General features: G+C 45.7%; 1 protein-coding gene across 3 annotated transcripts in view; it reads right to left on the reverse strand.

Annotated features, from left to right (window-relative positions):
- Window positions 1–2,463: 2,463 nt before the first annotated feature.
- The window catches only part of SMARCC1 (SWI/SNF related BAF chromatin remodeling complex subunit C1), a 93,314-nt gene continuing 73,110 nt past the window's right edge, over window positions 2,464–22,667 (reverse strand). For 2 of the 3 annotated variants that reach the window (XM_075144435.1, XM_075144434.1), the window contains exons 26-28: window positions 19,372–19,630; window positions 6,169–6,345; window positions 2,464–4,531 (exon numbers count right to left, since the gene is read on the reverse strand). In XM_075144435.1, the coding sequence (XP_075000536.1) occupies window positions 4,446–4,531; window positions 6,169–6,345; window positions 19,372–19,630 (522 nt within the window). In that variant the 3' untranslated portion in view covers window positions 2,464–4,445. Of the gene's footprint in view, window positions 4,532–6,168; window positions 6,346–12,762; window positions 13,563–19,371; window positions 19,631–22,667 lie in introns of those variants that run through there. The other variant, XR_012672763.1, reaches the window with a different exon arrangement.

The following is a 22,667-nucleotide window of genomic DNA, read 5'->3' on the forward strand; positions in this document are numbered from 1 at the left end:
TGACCACCAGCCTCGCCAAACATCCCAGTGCTAGAAACCTGGGAGCGCGCTAGAAAGGCTGCTGGTTTTGATGGACACCGGATTGTTTTTATCACACATCAAGTTGGAAGGAGAGAAAATGAGGGATTTTGCAAAAATAATTCCAATTCATCACCCCTAGGCTTCCCGACGCAGCCTCCACACCACACCCCGCTGCCCGAGAGCTACCAGGGTCCCTGCACCGTGACCCCCGGCAGCGGCAGGAGGTTCCAATGAGAGGGGAGATTCCCACGCGGGCAGCACACGCAGCCGGGCGGGAGACGGCGCAGACGAAGAGCAACACTGTTCCTAGAGAGCTGGGCAAGGGACAGGCTCCGGCACAGCCAAGCCCTTGGCAGGTCACCCAGATCCACCGATCGTCTGGGGCACATCGTTTCCTACCGGGATTTGGGGGGATCAGTCCACGGGATGGGCGCCGGAGTCTGGCAGTGCCCATCGGGGTTACACCCAGCTGCATTGCACTCGGTGCTACGAAACCCGCAGAGTTTGAAAAGGAGTTTCCAGCCTTGCCAAATCCTTCATTTTAAAGTTTCTCGTGAGAAAGGCACAGGAATTGAAATAACGGTGTCAGAGGACAAGGTGCACTCGCGTATTTAAACACCCCAAACTCTTTAGGTGTCCCAACGCGTATTTTTGGCTTTAAGTCAGCCAGAAAAAAAAAAAAAAAAGCAGCTTTTCAGGAACCACATGGTGGAGCTGGTATTGCCGGGCAGGACACGGCCCCAACAGGAGCTTTAGGATATTATTAGGAAGTGGGGACAGGAGGAGGCCGCGGGTGTGAACGCCTGCTCCCGTCCCTGGTCCACTGCCCCATCGCTCCTCCTGCCAACAGGGCTAAGAAACGCAACCTGCCCAGCAGCCCTCCCGTCTCTGCCAGTATGACGTTATTCAAAGATGCAACCCCCCCCAGCAGCGTGTATTATCTCAGCACATTTTGGGGGGCCCAGCACCGAACAGGTAAGCTTCCATTTACCATCTTGGTCTCAAACGACCCTACAGCAGTTCTGGAGGGGACACTGAGCCAGTTTAGAAGAGCTACAGTTTAGAGCCCTGTCCTAAACTTGCCTTCAAGCTTATTGCATTCATATTACGAAGCTGTGAAGAGGAACGGATTTGCTCTCTAACCACACACAGCTCCATGCCCCAGCAGCCGGAGAGACCCCGGCCCTTTGGTACGTGCTCCCACCCCTCACTAGGGCCAGCTGCGGGGGATCTGAACATCCCTACATGAAAAGCGTGGTCCCAAACTGCATCTAGACCTCCACTCAACTTCACTTGTAATTACTGTCAAGACAACAGCCCGGTCTCAGCCATCTTCTGTAACCGCAAAGCTTTAACAGCCCATAAATAGAAAAAACTGTTCAAGAATTGACACTATGATCTACCACATTCTTCGCATTCCGTAGGGAAAAGGTCTTCAAGATGAGAGGAGGAAAAGTGACAATCGCTCACCGTGCCGCAGGACGAGAAGGGTGCAGTCGCAAGGGACAAGCCTTGCTGAAGCCATCTGGAGCGCAAGAGCTCCTTCCCTTGCTTACCCGCCCTCAGCAGGAGCAGCACCAAGGAGCCCGCCCAGGGAGCGCTCAGCCCAAGATCCCAGCCCGAGCGACCTCCCACGCCAGCGGAGGAGGAATCCCCAACTGGGGATGGGGCTTTCGTGGGGTGTCCTGGACGTGGGGGCACATCTCCACCCCTGTGCTCTTCAGCTTCTGGGAATTGGGGACTGCGGGCATTACACATCTAGGATGCCCGGGAAGAAGTGCCATTAATAGGCTGCTTCAGAGGAAAAAGCTCTTACTTGATGAAGTAGCAGGAGCATTAGAATATAATCCAGATTGGATTCCCGGTTTCAGTTTAATCAAAAAGGCAATCTATCCTGGCAGCCTCTGGAGCCCTGCAGGGGAGAACAAAAGATCTGAACAGGCATCTGAATTAAACAATTAACAGCGAAGCTGGTACGGGAATAGAGGAACGGTGGGACCCTGCTAGGTCAGCGTGCCCGGTCCCCCTCTATTAAAATCTCCCACTTCAGAGCACTTCTTTCAAGTGTGTGATTCAACCGGCAACGCGAGCCTGAGCGATTGTCCAAGTCAGCACAGCAAGACAGTGGGAAAGCAGGAATCAAACAGAAATAATCCTGTTAGGCTTCAAATGCTGTTTTACGTCGTCCGCGTTCATTAAGCTTTTTAAATCTGAAACACCATTTTCCAAAGCGGCAGATCGCCAAGCGCATTGTGAAGGGCCTTCGCTTACCTGCGTTGCTTTGGCGTCTCCCACCTTGCCGGGGAACAAGCTCAGGCTTTGTATTTACTCCATTGTAGTTAAGATGCAGCCCCAAAAATAGATCCGTATCATATTAACAGTTCTCAGCTCATCCACAACACACAGGGAGGGAAAGGAGACTCCAGACAAAGTGGCACAAGCTTTGTACAAAAACCACGTTTTTTTTTTTATTTCACAAAATTGGGTGGCTGTGTTGCAGGAATAAAACCGGTCCTATACATAGGATCAGATGAAAAAGTCAGCACATGTATTATTTATACAGAAACACAACAGTGTCAAGAATTCAGGTACTCTGTAGGATCATCACTAGTACAGTAAAAAATAGTCTCCATCTGGATCCTTTATATCTGAAGTTGATCACGCTAAAAACAACCTGAGGTTATTCTAAACTGGACTACGGTCTGAACCAGAAAATCCCATGCTCACCCCAAAGACCCTGGAGGGAAAGGTAACGTTGGGGATGAATTTCCTTTGTGGGAGGTGGAAGGCAGGCAGGCCCTGACCGTTCTCTGCTAGGCACTGTGGATTCTCAGAGCTTGACGGTGGAAAGCATCGTTCCTACGCACTGGAAGTAACACGGCTGCAGACGACCGTCTGAGCGCGCAGCCGACGTGCAGGCAGCCCAGAAATGGTTACTCCACACTCAGGCACTCTCAGGACCCGGGAAGTTCAACCGTTAACATCGATGAGTCAATCACCTGAGTGCTCTTCAAAGCAAATCCTTTTTTTTTTTTTTTTTTTTTTTACGGTATAAGTGGCGCTGCAGGTTTTATTTGGGAGATCTCTTTCCGGTCAAGCCTTACACCACCACCTTGCACGCGATCGCTGAAAGCCACCCTTTAAATAAGCGAGCAGTCTTCAGACCTTTGGCAAGGAAACCTGTCAAACCCTCTTACACCAGGAAGAGGGCAAAGAACCCGAACCGCAGCCAGCAAAGGATTTTTTGCAGTCACTAACGACGAGCAAAGAAGCAGTTTTGGCAGTCTGAAGGTCTGCATCAGCAGTACTGCGCTGGTGGTCTCACTCAACGAGTGCTCCTAGATTTGCCTGCTGAAGCTGTTCCCTTACCCGCAAGCCCACAGACCACGGAAGGTCAGCGAGTGGAAGGTGACGTGTGAGTTGTCCCGAAGACGCGTACCACGGTCGCTGACTCTGCCCACCTCGGTTGTCCGCAGGAGGTAGTTCTGGCATTCGCACCCCAACCATCCCAACCCAATCCCGTACGCTAGCACTTCTTCGCTATCTACTTTTTTTTTTTTTTGTTTTGTTAATTTTAAAAAGTAAAAAGTATATGCTCCAAAAAGAGGGACTAAAAATCATGGGTTTATTCCTCAGTTGGCTACTGTACCAAACTACTCAGAGGGAAGGTTCAACTACCACCTTCAAAGGCAAAAGAAAGATAAAAACTGGAGCAAGAAAACTCCTACCATTGAGTGGTTTTATTCCAATTGATTCACTCCTGGCTTCATTCGCACTGGATCAATATTTTCTTTAATAAGTTAGCGAGGCAGCCCCAGGACTCGGCCACTGTCCTTAAGGACCAGGTATCTGTAATGAACACGGCTGGCATTCCTGCACCTTCTGTGCTACAGCACGCCCTTGTTTTCCTTCTCTGCTCAAAACACTGGTTTGGCATCCGATCTTGATGCTTTGCCCTACCCAGAGAACCCGAAACATTGAGTCGCAGGTGGAGTGGGCATGTGCTACATCCTAAAGCTCAGTTAATGCCTCCACCTTAAAAGCTTGGTTTCTTTTCAACCCTCCCCAGGAGAACCCAAAGCCCAAAACACCAAGACGAAAGAAACCAGAGTCGAGCACGCTCTGAAAGGCAAGCAGACCAAAGCGTAAAGGACTTCCCACCAGCAACATGGGAGGCACTACTGGCATCTTTGATCTAAAGCTTTCCCAAAGGAATGCCAAGTATTGCCAGGTTATGAGCGGTGGGGAGAGGGGGGAAAAAGACGCTGTGTATATGTGCTTGTATATGTGCATGTATATGCACACATACACGACCGGGGCAGGCCAACGGGAGGTGAAAACCTCCCGAGGGAACAGAAGGTAACTGAGGAATTCATTTTTGGTCACCACTATGTTGCTGTAGAAGTTCCTTCTTCCTTGACTGCTTACGGAGCGGCTGAGGCCGGCGGGGCTCCTGCCGGAGGGGGGGTCACCCCTTCCGCTGGCGGAGGCGGCTGTGCAGGAGGGGGATCTGCAAAAAACCAGCAGAGAAACAGTGAGCAGGACACCAGGAGGGGCTGAACGTGGAAAAGGAACCCAACGCAAACGTCCAGATGTCTATATGCCATGGGAGACGCGGCTGTCCGAGGGGAAAGCTGCAAGGACTGGCCCCAGAAATGGCCACGACTGTGGCATCCCCATCTCTTAAGCTTCACGTGAAGCTCCACTGCACGTTTTATTGTGCTTTTCAATCACTAAGCACTGCATGTACGCTGAAACAGGAAAAAAAATCCCTGTTTTTACAGAAAAGATGACAGGCATGCAGCTCAGTAGCTGGCAAAGTTTATGTCCAAGAGCTGGAATTAGCATTTCTCATCTCCCAGCTCTGTGCTCGAGCCTTTAGATTATGGCTCTTTTCTATTTAAAATAGACGGAACAATAGACTTTATATAAACAGAGCCTGCACTTAAGCTCTGAGCAGTGTATGTAGGTTAAAGTAGAGGAATCCACAGATGCAGCAAGTAGGAGGAAAGAAACGAAGGCTATAAAAGGCCAGTTTTCATGCACAGAGAGGAGATGTTAATGGAACATGACTGACTTGTTTAGTAGGGGAGAAAAAAAAAGAAATTAAGATAAGGGAAGAGAGCAAGCAGGAATACAACCTGACAGAAGATATTCCCAGTGGCAGAGGCTCAGAAAAAGGGAAGGAAAACTAAGTAAAGCTAGAGCACCAGAAGAATAAGGAGCGAATGTCTGAACTAAAATAGCATCAGAATGGAGTATTTCATGCTTATGCTGGTTAACAGCGATGAGTCAGTACTCTTCAGCAACCCCCTTCAGCTGAAGCCAAAATGGGATGGCTTTTCCCCGTTATTTTTTGGGAGAGGTACTACAAGCGATCACAATTCCTGCCCGTCCAGTGACAGTTCAGCTAAATAACATTTTTGGGGTTAAGACTGCTGCACTGAAGCAGACCAACAGCTTGCCCCAGGTTGCAGCTAATATAGACAAATTTATTGAGGAATTCATGACAGAGCATCCTGCACCAGCCATGCCAGCTTTTCTTTTGCTTTCTAGGTTTGGACACATTTTCACGCTCATTCACGTCACACCCACACAGTGGCTACTGACTTCAGCTGCTTTTTTTTGGCTGGCGTAAATCAGCTTCATTTTCAGAGGTGTATGTATTTATACCATGTAAGGAACAGTCCCGATTTGCTTCTTCCTAATTAGGACTTCCTCTTTTTAATTTCACAGTGCTAAGTTTTCTGTAGCGTACTGTTGAACTGAATTATATTCTGACCTCCACTATTTAAGGATTTAGCTACAAGTTAATTCCTGAAACTCTACTGTGCGTTCTTCCAAACTACGTCGAGAGAGGTTTTTGATGATGACCACAGAGCCTTAGTGTCATTATAAATAAAATAAGGGATGTTATAAATAAAATAAAGGACAATGGAGCATGTTTGGATGCCTAGAGGGGAGACAAGCACTTAAAGCTTCAGGCACACCTCTGGCACCAGTTTTGGCTGCCAACGTGCACAGATCCTATTATTCCTGCAGCAGATAAAGGAGTTTCAACTACAATGCCTTTTCCAGCAACAAGGCAAGCAACAGAAAAGCCGCACCAGGTATATTCGAAGCGTTTTCTGCTGGAGATTCACTTACACATGCCATTTGGGGCTGCTAGAGGAACACGAGGTCCAATTAGATTTCCTGACATCGGTGACATGCCAGGTGGGGGGGGACCACCGCCGGCTGGATGGATGTTGGCTGACACACTTGGCATCATCCGGCCTGGCATGGGCTGTCCAGGTATCATCGAACCGGGCCCCGGCATCTGACCTGCAAGAGCAGTGAAGAGACACGATCGTGAGACTCACACGAAACATGGAAGTGATCAGAAGAGAAACACAGAGTCCAGTTGTTCTCCAAGCAGTGAGAAAAAAGCCTCGTGCATGACAGCCATCTCCGTACATGCTCCAAACACCCAAGGAAATGCCTTTTCATCCCCCCAACGTCAACACACTCCCTTCAGAAAGAACCGCGGGGCACCTATCTCTCAAAAACATCAGCGCAAGTGGAAGGTAACACTCGCAGTCAAAACCCAACATTTTTAGTGAAACCCTACCAAAAAGGCATTTGATAGTAATCTAAATGAAGGCACGGGAAACAAATTGCGTGAGAATAACAAGGCATCAAAGTAAGAGCACTTGATGAAAAAGAGCAGCCGCAAGGCCTAATGGAGTAATTTAATGGGAGAACTGAAATCATATAGTTAAAAATTGGACTCTAAAGAAATTTCCACTATAAAAAAACATATTCTGACGTGAGGAAGGGTTCCAATAAGTCTTCCTTACATATCAGCTCTGTAAGAGACTTCTATGTTTCAGCTGCATAAAGGAACTGTTAGAATCGCCCAGCTTCGGACACCTACAACTTGCTGATTGATGCTTTAAAATCTCATTTGAAGAGATTATTTTGCATAATCCAATTACATTTACTTTTACACACTTACAGTATTTTAGTTAGAAAAGCAGCTATTAGGCATGGATTGTAAAGGCTTCCTTCAGAAGAGCTCACTCCACCCCAAACCCCAGGCAATTATGTGAAATAAAGTGTGATGACAGAACCTCCAACAAAAAAAAAAAAGGTTCTGAACATACATAAAAAGCATCACAGCCACACTGGTGGTTAAAGCCAAGAAAGCGGGAGCTCTGGATTTGGGACCGAGTCAATACTTCAGCACAAAGGCTATTAACTCTTATTTATGCTCAGCTTTGGAACAAGAGCTTTGAGTAATATTTTATTGATATCTGTTACTTCCATCTTCTAGGATGTCAGGAAATTGCACCAGCTCACAGGCTCTCGCCTGAAACAGGCGGGTTACAGCTCTTAGCAAGCATCGCTCCGGTCAGAGGTAGGACCATACAGGTAGGACCACCAGCAAGTTAGCACAGCCCGAGAGAGAGCGAGCAGCCTCAGACAGAGCTCAGTCAAAGAGGAAACAGTGGGCTCGTCTGCGCCTGAACGCTTGGGAATTTATGACCTAGAAGACTAATGATCTGCACTGTAAAATAAACCTGGTCACCAAAAGCAAACCCTGCTCTTTGGGAACTGTCACTACTTAATGCCTCTACAGAGGTCCACCAGCCATCCCAAATCCTTCTCCATCACTGCCCTTCTGCAAAAAGCTGAGGGACCACTGAAGAGCACTCCAAGCACGCAGGAATACCTATGAACAACAGTTAAAAAAGAAAAAACACAACACAAAGAGATGACCTTGCTCCACTTCCCCGATGTTTGGTGCCTTCGCTAACCACACAAGTCTGCCCTGCTCAGCCACGTCCCTCCAGAAGACGCACGTCTTGTATATCTAAAGCACTTGGTAGCCTGTCTAGCCCTCGGTTGCTGGTCTCTGCCTGTACTTCCATGGTGCTTTAATAACCTGCTCTTTGAGGAAGACAGGCTTTCCTTGCAAAAAGGCAAGGCAGGATGACAGTATAAGGGAGGACTGGCTTCTGAAACCAGAGCCACTAACAGTCCCAGTGCAAAAGAATCCAACGCACCACAGCCCACTGGCTTCATACAGCCCTGGAGATCTGTGGCAGAGGCGCTGAACCACCTTAAATTCACAGGGACTCTGAAGCATGAAACCATGAAAACGTAGTATTGGAGCTCCCGGTCACGCAAGCAAGAGGTCCACATGCCAACCTGATGCTGCCTGATCACAGGAGCAAGACTAGCATAACTGCAAGCAGCAGATAGGAAGCTCTACAGAAGCCATCAGATTTCTCAAACAGAGGAAAAGACCTCTGAAAATTTACCCCTGGACACACTCCATTGCTGATCAGCGGCCTGCAGCATTTCCATCACTATATATTAAAGAGCAGCAGCCAACCAGAAAAGCTGTGTAACATTTGAGCCTTTAATCCCCTCCTTTGTCCCCACTATTAACAAAATATTTTCTGCTTTGGTGATGGTGAATAGGTGGCTTTGAAGAAGCCCCTTGGAATCGTTATGCCTCCAGTCAACAGCCTAAAGAAGAAAGAAAAGGCAGGACATTTCCTAAAATTACGCGGCATGCCTTTGTGGGTAACTCAAGGTGACCAAGTCCCGTACAGAAGAGCTCCAGTGACTGGTTTCCCTTTTGCAGACAAGTTGAGCTGGATGTTCCTCAGTGTGGCCCATTCGCCTCGCCCTCCTCAGCAGCAAGCAGGCTGCAAGAGGACTCAAATGTTATCTCCGTCACAGAATAACTTGGATTGGAAGGGACCTCAGGAGGTCTCTGGTCCAACCTCCTCCCAAAGCAGGGTCAGCTCTGAGGTCAGACCAGGTTGCTCAAGGCTTTGTCAAGACGTGACTGATCTCTAAAAGTGCCAGGAATGGAGACTGCACCACCTCCCTGGACAACCTGGTTCAGTGCTTGACCCCCTTATCCTTATATCCAGTTGAAACCTCTCGTGTTCCAGCTTGTGTCTCTATTACTCCCACCACATATCACTGAAAAGCCTGTCTCTGTCTTCTTGATGACCTCCTCATAGGTATTGCAGGGCTGCTGGTAGGTCCCTCCAAAGCCTTCTCCTCTCCGGGCTGAACACCTCAGCCTCTCCATGGGGAAAGTGCTCAGGCCCTTGGACCATCTTTGGTGGCCCTCAAAGTTTAATCGACACCTTCCTTGTACTGGGGGACCCAATCCTCCAGATGTGGTCTAACAACGGCTGAGCAGAGCAGAGATAATCGCATCCCTCAATCTGCTGCCTGTGCTCCTGTTCCTACAGCCTGGGACGCTGCTGGTCTCCGCCAGCTCACGCTCGGCTTGCTGCCCACCAGAACCCAAGAGGGTCTTTTCTGCAGAGCTGCTGCTTGGGGTTAGTCCTCCCAGGTACAGGGCTTTGCATTTGTCCTTCTTGAATTTCACAAGGCTTCTGTCAGCCCATTCCTCCAGCCTGCCTCAGTCCTCCTGAATGGCGGCCCTGCCCTCAAGCGTATCGACACGCAGATAACGGGAGATGTAAGCAGACGCGGCATGAATTTACTGCTGTTGGCATCTGTTTTGGTCCAGCTCCCTCTGAGATGAAGAGTGGGCAGAAAGGGCATAGCAGGCAACACGACAACACTGTCTCCGAAAGCAATAGCCAGGCACAGGCTGAGGCTTAAAGACATAGTAATCTAGTAGCATTAGAAGTGGGTCAAGAGCTACAGGATCAGTGCTGTCAAGAGACAAAACGCTGTTGGGTTTGCAAACAGCCCAAAACTGCCCATTTGCAGACTCTACAATCGGTTCTGGGCTAGTGCTGAGCTTCTGCGAAACTTCAGCTTGGAGCTTCAAACATGAGCATAGCAGGTAGACAAGAAGCTCCTCTGCATCCTGCAAGGCTGCCTATGGGCAGAAACCTGCCTATGAACTTGGTGCGAACAGATCAGGTCCGAAGCACAGCCTGTGGAGTACGCAGCTGCACAAGGGCAGCTGGTCAAGCTCCAGGAGTCGGGATTTTCCCCGATTTGCAGGAGACAGATGTGGGAACTTCTGCCATGCCCTATGTTACACGATGACCTGTGGCACTACAGTCACAGCAGCTTGAATTTCGGTTGCTGGAAGTTCTGGGTGAAATACTTAAAAAAACCAAACATGAAAAAAATCCTGTATCAGCAGCCATCTCAGTCTACACAGAAGAAAAGGGGACTTATCTGGCCACTTCAGTATTGATACTCTGTTCTCTTCACTTATGAAATGTTCTGACAACTTCAACTCAAAGTAGTTATTTTCCAGGAAAAAGTTATATTCTTCTGCTCCGTCTACCTGTGCAAGAAGTCTTCCAAGAGTGACTTGTATCTTCAGTGGCTGCTTTTGCAAATACAGTCTGTTCCTTAAAGCCCAGAACAGAAGAACACTGCAGGCTGGTTTCGCTTCATAGGCAAAGAGGGAATTTGAGCACCTGCCTCACTATACTGACAGGCTGCATATTCCTGGTCAGTCTGACGTCTTCTAGTGGACTCAAAATAATATTTAATAGAGAAATGGACTCAGTGTAGAGACTTAGGCGTACAACTAATGCCCATCAGGGTACTTGGGAGAAAGCCTGTGTGGGGGAAGGGATGACAGCTTATTACATGTCTAAGATCATAAGAGGTACGGGAAAAGCAAATAGGTAGCCTTCATTTCCTTGAATACAGAATTAAAGGGGGCCATCGAAATTCTTAGGCTGCAGGTTTAAAAACCTGCTTTCACAGAACTTAGTTACACCGTAGAACTCACTAACAAATTTGCAGAGGGCAGGTCTATCGGTGGCTATGAACAACCAGTTCAAAGCAGCCCCTAAGCACTGCGCGTCAAAATGCCCGAGGAGTATGACTGTGGAAGGCTCGATCTGCATTCACCCTGTTTCTTACAGCCTTCACGAAGCGCTTGCTATCAGATCAGACAGCGATGTGAACCTCTGGGCTGACCCAGTGTTCACACACTCACAACCTACTCGTGAAAAGTCAAGTTTGCTGAAGAACAGAGCAACGGAGCTCACATACCAAGCTTTAACATTGGAAACTGAGTCCGGATCTAGATGAGCTCACACAAGCGAGGTGAGCGCCGCTTCCTCGTGTGTCCTCATCCTCGCGCTCCTCCCATTGACTCCAATGTTGCACTCTGAAAGGGTGCTGCACAAGAAGAGCAGCCACTTGGTACATCAAGACAACGTTATTATGCTGTTATGAGCAGATCTTTTATTTTTAATGAACTCCTATATTTTCAACACACAAAGAAAGAAACAATTGCAGCCACAAACATGCAGAAGCGAAGTTAGACCAGCAGAACCAGATGCAGGGCAACTCCAACTGCCGGGGGCAGAAGGGTGGCAGGGGCTGAACCTTGCCAAAACAAGAAACTGGAGACAAAACATGGCCCAAAGACATAGAGGGCTTCGTAGCAAAAGGACAAGACATTCACAGGTATGAGGGATGTTATTCACTGGCAAAGTTAAGGTTGATGGGGGAATAAAAATGTAAAAATTGGAACAACACAGCTGTGCTTCAGAAGGAAAGCTGGGAACTGAGAAATCCCCAGCCTGGCAGCTGCCGCTTGACAGGAGCCTCAACCTCTCCAAGCGTAATTTGGCCATCTTCCTTCTCGCACCACATGCCTACAAGATTCTCTCCGCACTAATGAAGTGATTAATATTAAAAAACCTCTTCTGAAACACCTGAAGCTGGATCAGACTTACTACACAGCAAGTGGCTTCACATGAGGTCTTAGCTCTAACACCGAGCAAGTATTCCTTCAGTGAGAGAACGGCTGTCAAACCTGCAATAATGCGAAGATTAGGGACTATGTTTTATATTCAAATCAACCACATTCAAGCTAAAATCACCACTAAACAGAAATTAAATCAACTTTAAAAAGTGTTGTTTCTTCATAAATTCAAAGTGTCATGACTCCAAATCTCATAATGATGCTCGTTGGGAAGCATCCTCCTACCTGAATCAAGGAGCCTGTAGAGCTTTTTTCTCTCTTAAATCTTGGAGATTTAAAAATAAGTGGCACTGCAGTTTTTCTGAAAACGCTCATAAGCTGAGAAGCTCCTCTGTGTTTGAGTACAGGGTTGGCTGCTCATTTTTTGCCTTCCTCACATGGTATGCAACAATTTTATCTTAAAATTAGCTTAGGGTACTTGCAGAGGAACAATCCTATCACATACCAGAACTCCAAAATGCTGAAGTTGAGCAATACCAAACCAAACCGGGACTAAGCAAGAGGAAATTACTACCACCATTATGACAAAAATGAAGTCCTATTTCTATAGAGATCATACGTTTTTCTCATTTTACAAGAGATACCGCTTCAAGACAGCAGCTCAAGCATAAAATGTGCAAGTGTGACCTACATAAGGGAGAGAGCTTAAAAACAGCAGACACAGGAAGAGATAAAGCCAAAAGGTTCAATAAAACGAGATTTAGCAGACTAAAAAAAAATCCTTTACACATTAGAGATTGTAGACATTTTCTAATGTGTGCTCTGAAGCATTCCCCTATTAGCAAACCGCCAACTGCAGATCACATTACAGTGAAACGGATGAGGAACAGTTTTTAAAGGATCTCCAAGGTCTTTATCTCTATTAAATAAGCCTCCACCTCTATTAAATCAGCTACTTGAGGGGCACTGGAGTGGTAAACAGTTTTAGTATTTTTGTTTCACTGTAGCAGTCGAAGGGGCACGATGCACAAAGCTTGGAGCCGATTCAAATCCTCCTGCACACTCTCCCTGTTTACCATTCAAAGAGAAAAATCTGCAAACCCAGCCAGTGCTACGTGAAGGGAGTCTCTCCTTTGGCAGCCAGGATTTCGGAGAGGGGAAAAGCAGGCTGCACTCCGACGTTCCTCTGATCTCCGCAGGGGACGTGCCTTGCTGGAATCTCGCTCTCCTGCTACTGAATGAATTGTTTCACAGTCCTGATGTGGGAACAAGCAGAGAACCGCTCCCGGGAATGCCTGCTAGCTTCACTGCAGAGCAGCTCTGCAGCACGGCAAGATGTGCTCCTTCCCACCGGGAAGGGTTTTCAGAAGACCCGGAAATCTGTACTTGTAACCAACCTCCCAGACACGTCCTTTCCTTCGGCACGTCCTCCCCCGACACGCACTGCAGCAGACAATCCCATAGCCAAGAACTGTGAATAATTAACCACAATAACTCATTTAGCATCGTGTCTCGGGGGAGAGGCAGAATTTCCACTTCACTTGCATTTCTGTCACTCCCCTCTGGCGTGATTCACCCGGCGCTGACGATGGAAGCATCGGCAGGCTGAAGTCAGACACCTCCGAACGCCGAGGCGCACCGCGCCGGGCTCGAGGGGCCCCGACATCCACACAACCTCCCAGCTGAGGGCTCACCATTATTTTTCTACAACAAAGCACGTACGACGGAAGATATTTTGTCGAGAAGCTGCTCAGTGTGTCACGTTGCAAGGACAACCGTTCTGCAGGGCGGCACCGGTAACCTTCAAATATTAATGCATCTTCAATAATACATTCTTGTAGGGAGTTAGGAGCTGCTCAAACCTACTGGAGAAGCTCTGCGGATGTTAAGATGTCAGTACAGTGCAAGTCAATAAAACATCATCCAGCATCCTCAGAGGAATCGCTGTCCCCTGGTTGACTCTTCTTTACCATTCTAGCCCCATAACGCCTCCTGCCCGGCCAGGTTTTCATATAGTCAAGAATATACCAGCAAGCACCCAACGTGGCTTTAATGTTTCTGTATGACCAGCCACCAAAACGCCTTGCAAACCCACAACTACGCAGTGTTACGGCACTGTGGACGAAGACGGCAAACCCATTTACCACCCTTTGCTTTCCTTTTGTCTGACTGCTCCCTGCGTGTCTCCTGCCAGCAAGCTCAGTACGTGCGACGGGTAAAAAGAAAGCGCTGACAGTTCTTCGAAAATATTTACCAAAAGGAAGTGAACCTAAAACCCTTATCTGTACCAAAAAAATCCTGGAACTGCAATCAGTCCAATAGGAAAGTAAATAGCATCCAGTAGCTCAATTTAAAACCACAAGTTTTCAATAATGAAATGCACAACGCTTACTTGAAAAAACCACAAGCCCAAAATTACTTACAAAGCATTCTTTTGAATATTTCAACCATCAACAGAAAATTATGCAAAATATATTGGGGGAAAAGGTTATTAAAGTTGCTCATCCAGCTGTAGTGGAAAAAGTACCCTTACCTCTTTATTCCATTTCTGCTTTGGGTCAGAAATTATTTACTAGCTGAAAATCCCCCTTGAAGGGAAGTTAATGACAGATATTAATACATATCTACCTCTCTTTCTCCAAGAATTTCAAGAAGTTTCTGGTATTACACACCACAAGTATCACTTGTATGGGGCACTCAGCATTTCACAGATAACCAGAACAGTGCACAAAGAAATCAATAATGTGCTTCAAATGATACAACCAGCAGCAAGGCTGGTAATACAGGAAGAAATTGGGAATTTTATTTTCCATTCTAATTACAAGGTACAGCTTTTCACAGTGAAATTGGAATCCAATTTTATTTTTCTATTTCAAAAGTCTTCATTCCATGGGAAAGAAGAAAACAAAATAAGCTCAGTCAAAATGAAGTTAAAATTAAAAAATCTGGGAAATGGGCTAGTAGTGGGACTTGTCTGAAATCAGTGCCCGTGCCCAAGAACGGTGACCAGAATCTCATCACACCCAGGCACCAAAGGACAAACTGAAGGCAACCAAACTCAAAACACTTGCACTGGAGAAGGAGGCATCAAGTTAAACCGTACGTCACAGCAAACTGCTAACAGAGTTCTATTTCAACTTTTTAAACTCAAAGCTTTTTAACCATCAAGCCGTGTTGCTTGCTGTGACTAGCAAAAAGGCAGTTCTCCCAGACCCAGAAAGAAAAGCCACAGGAGAAGCAGCAAAAACTTAAGAAGCCTCTCTGGGTGTGTGTCGTATATTGTCCAGAAAAGTCTTCTTTTAAGCGGAATTCACCAACAGCTCTTCTCTCTGGAGGAGCTCTGCTGGTTTCTTGTCTTGGTTTCTCTCTCAAACCTGCCCGTTTCAGCTCTTCAGCATGTCCCGGCAAATTCCATGGCCCAGCAGAACCAGATGTGGCCATGCCGATGAACAGCAGCTCACTGCAAAGACTGACCCTCGAATGGAGACGTTCACCAGCTCTTTCCAGAGACTGACATCTAAGCTAAAGAACATTTTTCTGGAAAAAGCTTCACTGTTAACTTTTAGATAAGAGAGCCGCCCTAACTGCTTCTGCCTCTGAATCCAGAAAAGCTGTAAGCAGGAATTTTTTTTTTTTCCTTCCATTTATAAATGCCTTTCCAGATCCTTTCATCACTTTGTTTCCTACCACCTCTTCAGCTTTCGTCGCGCACTTTAAAGACATCCGACTTAGCATTTTATTCACCGTCTACTGAACCAACAGTCACCCTTTTAGTCACTACTAAGGTCAGAAACCTGTTTGAAAACATCAGTGAGAACCAAGGTAAAGTCTGGAGTTAAAACCAGGCGGCTGAACAGGAAATTGTGAAGGGTATTTCCATCTCCAGCTTCCCCTCGGGGCTGTGTTTTGGAAGGTTGCCCACTGGTGCTTCTCAGTCACTGCTGAGTTGTTTTGGGATTTCTCTCTAACACAAACTGAATGGGTCAGTTCTTCCCGCAGAGCCGTGAGACCGACCAGCAGGCAGGGACTTGTCTAAGTCTCCAATAACCTCTTTGTACCTGAATGAAGAATTACGCCGTGGTATTCGTCACTGAGGTTTCTTGAGATTGGCCACCTTAGGGAAAGCAGGTTGTTATTGGAGAGAAGCTGAGAACTCAGGTAAGGAAAATGCTCCTTCTTACAAAAGCATGTCAAGCTCTGCACTGGGAAGCAGTGCACCAACAGCTCTCTGAAGCCAGAGGTTCATCTACAGGACCAACAGCAGCAAAAAAGAGTTTTCAGATTTCTTCTGCAAGCGTGTCTGAGCCCTCTCTAGCAGGGACTACCTCCGCTGGGTGAAATTCATCTACCCACACCCTCCAAATTGTGGCGTCTCCACCAAGACTGCAGGAGAGTCACAGGGGCATCTCCACCAAGACTGCAGGAGAGTCACAGGCAGGCACGCAGTGAGGGAACTTACAGATGTGTGGTCATTAAGGTGAAGTTCCCCAGTTTGTTTCAAAGGATCCCAAATTAGCAACTGAGCAGCAAAACTTGCTGCTGATCTATGTATGTACAGGACTGTCATGGAAGTATTGGACTATTAATGCTCCAAGACTTACAAGTACAATAAATACACCACAGTTGCCCTCAGAATGTGAAAGTAAGGAAGATACGTAGGATACGACAGAAGTTCTATAGTATTTAACATTCAACATGACCAACATGATGCGATAAGGGATTATTTTTTAATGTATATAATACATGGAGGTCGGGGGTGCACCCAAAATGCAACTACTGACTGCTTCAGCAAGATTTCTGGAGACCGTAACTTCGTGTCTGCTGCGTGCAACGGAGATCCTTCCAGCAGAGAGTCACCCTGTGACAATGGAGCGATTTGTGAAGCAAAGTCAAACTCTGGGCATCTCAAACTACCTAAAATCAGGTCAGTTTGTGAGTCACTGTCTCTGGGGACTGAAGGATCCCAAAGTTACTATTTACACACACGCTCCCAGGACTGGCTCAGAGTTTAAGTGTTGAACTCACTCGAGGAAACAGTGAACTTTTCCATTTTCTCTCCTTGCCCTCAAGTTATGCAAAACTCCACTGTGAAGCCAAAGAGCTTTGGTACTAAGTTGTGGATTTCCCAAGCATTTCTAACAAACTTAAGGACTGCCACCGCAGAGCCTGAGGAAGAGAGACTGTTCTGTTTTCTAGGCAAGATCAGTTGGGAATTGGTAGAAGAAGCAGAGGGGTTTGCCTTCAAACTCTCGAAGTCTTTTAAAGGGCCTTTGAACCCTCACCTTCACAAAAATATGAAACCAGTGAACTGTCAGACTAGGTAAAGGGCAAGATCCCAGTCCTATATCTCTATGGCATGAGACAGCACCAGATGCTTCAGTCGCAGGAGCCAGAAGTGCTGCGCCTCATCCATCAGTTTGCCACCCTCTAACAGGAGGGGAGGTGGTGGTGGAAAAGTCAATCTATTGACTAACTTGAATCAAATTTGAAAAAGAGACGTCCTGACTAATTAACACAGTACCACACTCCCCACAATACACACTGAAAGGGATCACTGGGAATATAGAGGGCCTGGATGATTATGATGGGGCTGAAGTAATAAGGTATTATGTGAATCAAGGATGTGAATATATTAGAAATCAAGTTTTATTAGTCCCCGAGTGAATACAACAATGCATTTAATCTTGTTACATTTTCAGGCTCAATCGCAGCTTGTAAGAACTGGTCTAATCATATGCAAGGATTCCCCCCTTTAATCTGTTTGCAATCTGCCATTTTTCCATTCCACAGAATGCCTCTCCCTTCTACTGCCAGGCGAATAGAACTGAGTTGTCAATACAGCGTACAATAGGCAAATTGAGCTACAATATTATTTGAATCTAAAAAACAGTCCATATATTATCACACCCCCAATTCAATTTCAGCAAAAACCAAAACAGCTCCCAAAACAGTATCAGCATTAACTCTTTGTCCACAAGTGCACAATGAATCCAGGAGCTCACCGACTCTGATCCCTTTAAAAGGTGGTTTAAGCTCATCTAGACCACAAGACTAACTCCTGCCTTCCTCTCCAGTGAGCATTACTCTGCATCTGTTGATTGAATCAAGTTTTATTAATGTGGAGATTCATGCAGTTGGATTAGATGCCTCACATTTTCATTGTCATCTGCAAATCCTTCTAGTTTAGTACGCACTTCTGCTCTTTTCCAAACCTTACACTTAACATAGGTCTTCTCCCAAGATGAAAACTCAAGCTCCTGCAGGCTTTCTCTTGCCACGTCCTATTTCTGATTATGATACCCAAAACTTTTCAGCTTCTTCAGCAGATCTTCCGAAATATTTTTGACTAATAACCAGGTCTTCTTTTAGAACGGCTTTTGGTCAAGCAGTTGAAAATTGACAAAAGCTATTCTCCTTCGCTGCGGTCTAGTCAGACAATCAGGTTACTACATGTCAGGTGGTGCTATTCTATTTTAAATTATCATTTCAACAACATTTAGCAAGTACAGTAAAGCCTTCAATTCTAATTCCCATAAGCATCTTCACAGCAAAAGTACAACATTTGGTAGTCCCAATCCCCTTTAACAGTAAAAACGTTTAAGGCTGAGACTGCAAATACTGTTAGCAACTTAGTTACTTAACAGTGTGGCTGTTAGTTTTGCCATTAAGCGGCGGTAATATTTTTTATGCCCAGTGGATGTTCCTCCTGCTGAGGTGAGGCACAGTCACATTGCCACCTAATTTCTCCATCCTTTGGTATTAGGAATATCTCCACCCTTGGAGATATCTAAACCTCAAGAGCATAAGTCCCTTGCAATCGGGTCCAGCTGGCCTTGCTCTGAGCAGGAGGCTGGACTGGAGACTTTCAAGTGACCCTCCTGACCAACGTGGTCCTGCAACTCTCATCTGCCATCAAGCACAACTGAAGGGCAGAAGCCTGAAAGCAAAGCCCCGAGTAGGGCTTAGAAGCGTATTAGAATGCCAAAGAAGCGTATTCCTGCCAAAGGAAACTGCTTAAAGAGCTTCTTGTGTCTGCTTCTCGATCCGGTCCTTTCCTCTAAGTTTTTTTACATGGTAGGTGTGTCATGAACTGGAGAATTTGAGGGTATGATTGTTTTTGAAGGAGCATCTCTGCTCAGATCACTGGGCATAAAAAAAGTCTAAGAAGTGGCAGCTCCATTTTTACTGTAGAGCTTGGCGTGACTATCTCCAAGGATGGAGACTTCACAACCTTGCTGGGCAACCTGCTCCAGGGTTTGGTGACCCTCATGGGGCAGGGGGGAGAAGAAAAAAGTGTATTTTTCTGTGTCCAGATGGAATTTCATGTGTTTTAATTTGTGCCCATTGCCTCTTGCCCTGTCACTGGGTTCTACTGAGAAGAGTCTGGCTCTCTCTTTCATACCCTCCTTTTGGGTATTCATACGGACTGGTAGGATACCTCCTCCCCAAACTCCATCCGCACATCTGGCACTGGGGCAAGCTATAAACTGAAGCTGCAGTACAAGCTGAGCTCATGTTCCCAGCAAACTGTGTTTCTGCTTTATAAGCAGCACCATTATAAACCGCTACATAACACAGACCATCCATTACACCTTCTGCAATTTTACCTGGCAATACCTCTTCCTCTGGTTTTACTGTTATGAAGGGTGATTAACGTAGAGGGATTTTCTCCTTCCAACTCTTACCTGGCTGTGGTGGGTGAGGTGGTGGCATTTGGTGGTGCATCATAGGGTACGGCGGGGGCTGCTGATGAGGCAGTAAGCCTGGATGTGCTGGTGCCCCGAGGGGGTTCATCCCAGGCCCACTGGAGTGCTGGTGAGACTGCTGTGGGTTTTGACTGTGCTGCTGCTCCATTTGCTGACGAGCCCTTAATTCAGCGTATTTCAGCTGCTCCATGTGAAAATTCTGGCGTTCTGTCAGCAACTGTTGTCTCTGCTGCTCTAACTATGTCAAAAATAGGGGAAAAAAGGCAAAGCAAAGTTAAGAACTATATATATAAAACGTGTTTCTGCAAACCAAACACTTATCCTATTGATACACTACTGTCTGATTTGCAGCAGGTTTTGGTACAGGGTCCAGGCCATCTTCCAGCTGGAGCAGATGAACTCATGGTTTTGTCCTAAAGAATCTCTCAGTAATACAACACATTACTCAATTACTGTGCCCAGCATTCAGCCTTAATACAATTCTAGAAGAAACTGTATGTTTTTCTCTCAATCTTCTGCATGTTGGAACAAGGGGGAACAGGAAATTAAAGGGATTTTCTAGGGCAAGACCAAAGCAGAATGTGTGTGCAATAGCACGAGCTCAGTGATTACAGTCAGGATCCTACTCCGTACCTTTATTTTAAGTGTAGGACTTGGACATCATGACAGCCAGACAGCAATGATTTGCACTATTAAGAAGAGTATTATGTAAAAAAACTCATGTAATTTAGGCCAATTAACATAAAATAGGCTACTTTGTTTAATTATGAAGCCATGTAGAGAGTAAGCAAGCCCAAAAAGAAAAGACAAAAAAGCTATAGAAAATATTTCTAACTATTGGGCATTTATATGATTGATCACCATCCTGGTTAAGGAAGCGTTTGTCATTTGACTTATTTAAGAAATCATAACGCATTTCTACATCTATTACTCTTAAGCAATTGGACACATGGATTTGTATGACTAGTTTACAAATATTTAATGAGTATTTTAACGTATACTCTATAATTTATCTGAAAAGCAGGTTGCCAAGGAGACTTCCACCTAGCAGAAGTTCTCCAAAAATCCCACAGCTCCATCAGTACTTTGTGTTAGCAGTTTTACTGCTGACAAAGCACGGATGAAAACAGAATACTACAGAGCACGCATTCACCAGCAGAACCAGATGGGGACAGAGCCTAATGAATAATACATACTCCTCGTTGGGGGCTGGTTTTCTGCATGTAGGGACTACAATGTGATTATTCATGCTGCCATGACTCCTTTTTCCTTGACCAATCTGATACGTTAGCGGGAAGAACTTGATAAAATGAAGAGACACGTACACCAATGGTGTAATCGTGCATGTGTGGAAATAGATTCAGTAGGTGGCAGGGAGTTTAGAAAAGAATTACTGCAAATGACCCGAAACAAAGGCTTAGGCAAGAAGTACGGCTACACCATACTTTTTATATTCTTTTTATACTCTTTTGTATTCCTGCTTTGCTCTCTTCATGGTACCCTATCCGGCCACAGTTTAAAAACCAGTCTTTACAAGTATCCCCAAACAGCAGCCAGTGCCTGAAAACACACCTCGTACTTCGGAAAACCAGTGAAAACTTCCCTTCTACACATTCCTTCCCCTCAGGAAAAGGGGAGAGAGTTGGACAGAGAAAAAAAGCACATAAACACAAGTTACAACACAAGCTGGTCTTAGAATTCATGCTGAGCCCAAAACACCTGGTTCTGCACTAGGTTCTTGTATTTGTTGTAATCGTTTCAGAAGCAGGTTTACGGACACAACCTACTGCCGTAGCCCCAGATTAGCATTAAGACAACTAGTAGTAACACATTTTCTGGTGGGCCGCCTATCAGTAATTCGCATTTACTCTTCAACTCTATAAAACTCAGTTATACCTGCAGCAGCGGTCAGGCAAGAGGCCAGGCACCTAAACGAAGATCAGTGTGTATCAGTCTGCCACACAATCTCCTATACAACCCAATTCATGAAATCAGCCAAATTTTTAGGTACGTAGTCATGAATACCACACTCTTGACGATCTTCAAATTTGCAACAGCATGTTTTTTGCAGCGTTGCAAAGTGATTCACAATTAGAAGGCACTATTACAAGCACTTAATGTATACTCATGCAATAACCATCATTGTACTACAATATCATCTTCAGCAAGTAACTCCTCCCTAACCAGAAATGGGTAAGGAAAGCATTCATGTGCTATTATAAATTCTGGGTCAACAAGGCTCCTACCAGTAGGGTCCCTGGTTAGACACAGAGTTGGCAGCACTGAAATTACTTTAGCTTAAACACTGAAGTAAATGCGTTTTGCCTAAAATGTAACACCCTCCAGTCTGCAGCACAGATTTCTTTCAACACTTACAATCGCCTTACCTGTACTATAAGAAAAAGCCAGTGCAGCAAATAAGGACATATGCATAGTGTGCAATAGCACTAAGGATTTTTTTTTGCTTTCATTATTCCACTAAATATCCACAGTGACAGGTGAAAAGACCGAATTTAACTACCAGAAAGCCAAGTGAAAAATCTGTATGCACATTTTTAAAAAGGAAAATGTCATACGACTCAAAATGGAAAAAAAAAAACCCTGTCACTAATAGAATATATCCCCCAAAGAAAGATATCTACAGAGAACCTTTTCAAAATAGTTAGGTCCATTTCTTGAGCTGCCAATCAGTGTCAGAGGCAAACACCACACCAAAATGGTTGTGGATGCTGAGCAATCTAGAAATTCTTGCTGACATTCTGCTACAACAAAAGACCACAGTTTGTCAAACTCTATCAGTGTGATTAATGCCAAAGTGAGGGTGTAAATTCCATTCAATTTGCACAGTAGGGCAAATGTGAAAACCCCTAGAATTATGAATCAATATCTTCAACACATCTAGAGTAATTGCCTATTGACAAAAAAAGAGCAAGCTACACAACAGAAAAATAAAAAAACCTGACTGCTCTCTGATAAAAATGAAGTTTTGGGTGATCTTTACAGTAGCTGGAGAGAAACCACTTCTCTGAAAGCCTGCTGCACTATCTATGAAAGAACACTTAGTAACTGATGCGTAATCCAGCCACTGACTGGCAGAGGCAGCATCTCTTCCATGTTATACCCTGATTTTAGGGATACATAGCTCTCCAGGAAGGTGTCACTAACAGTGCTAAAATATAAATACAAGCCTGCTTGGGATGCATCATATATACGCTCTCTTAGTGTCACCACCGTCTTCAGCTGGCTAGACCTCAATTCAAGACCTGTGCCTTGGC

Source organism: Calonectris borealis, chromosome 2 (genome assembly GCF_964195595.1).
Source record: "Calonectris borealis chromosome 2, bCalBor7.hap1.2, whole genome shotgun sequence".
NCBI classification, from domain to species: Eukaryota; Metazoa; Chordata; class Aves; order Procellariiformes; family Procellariidae; genus Calonectris; species Calonectris borealis.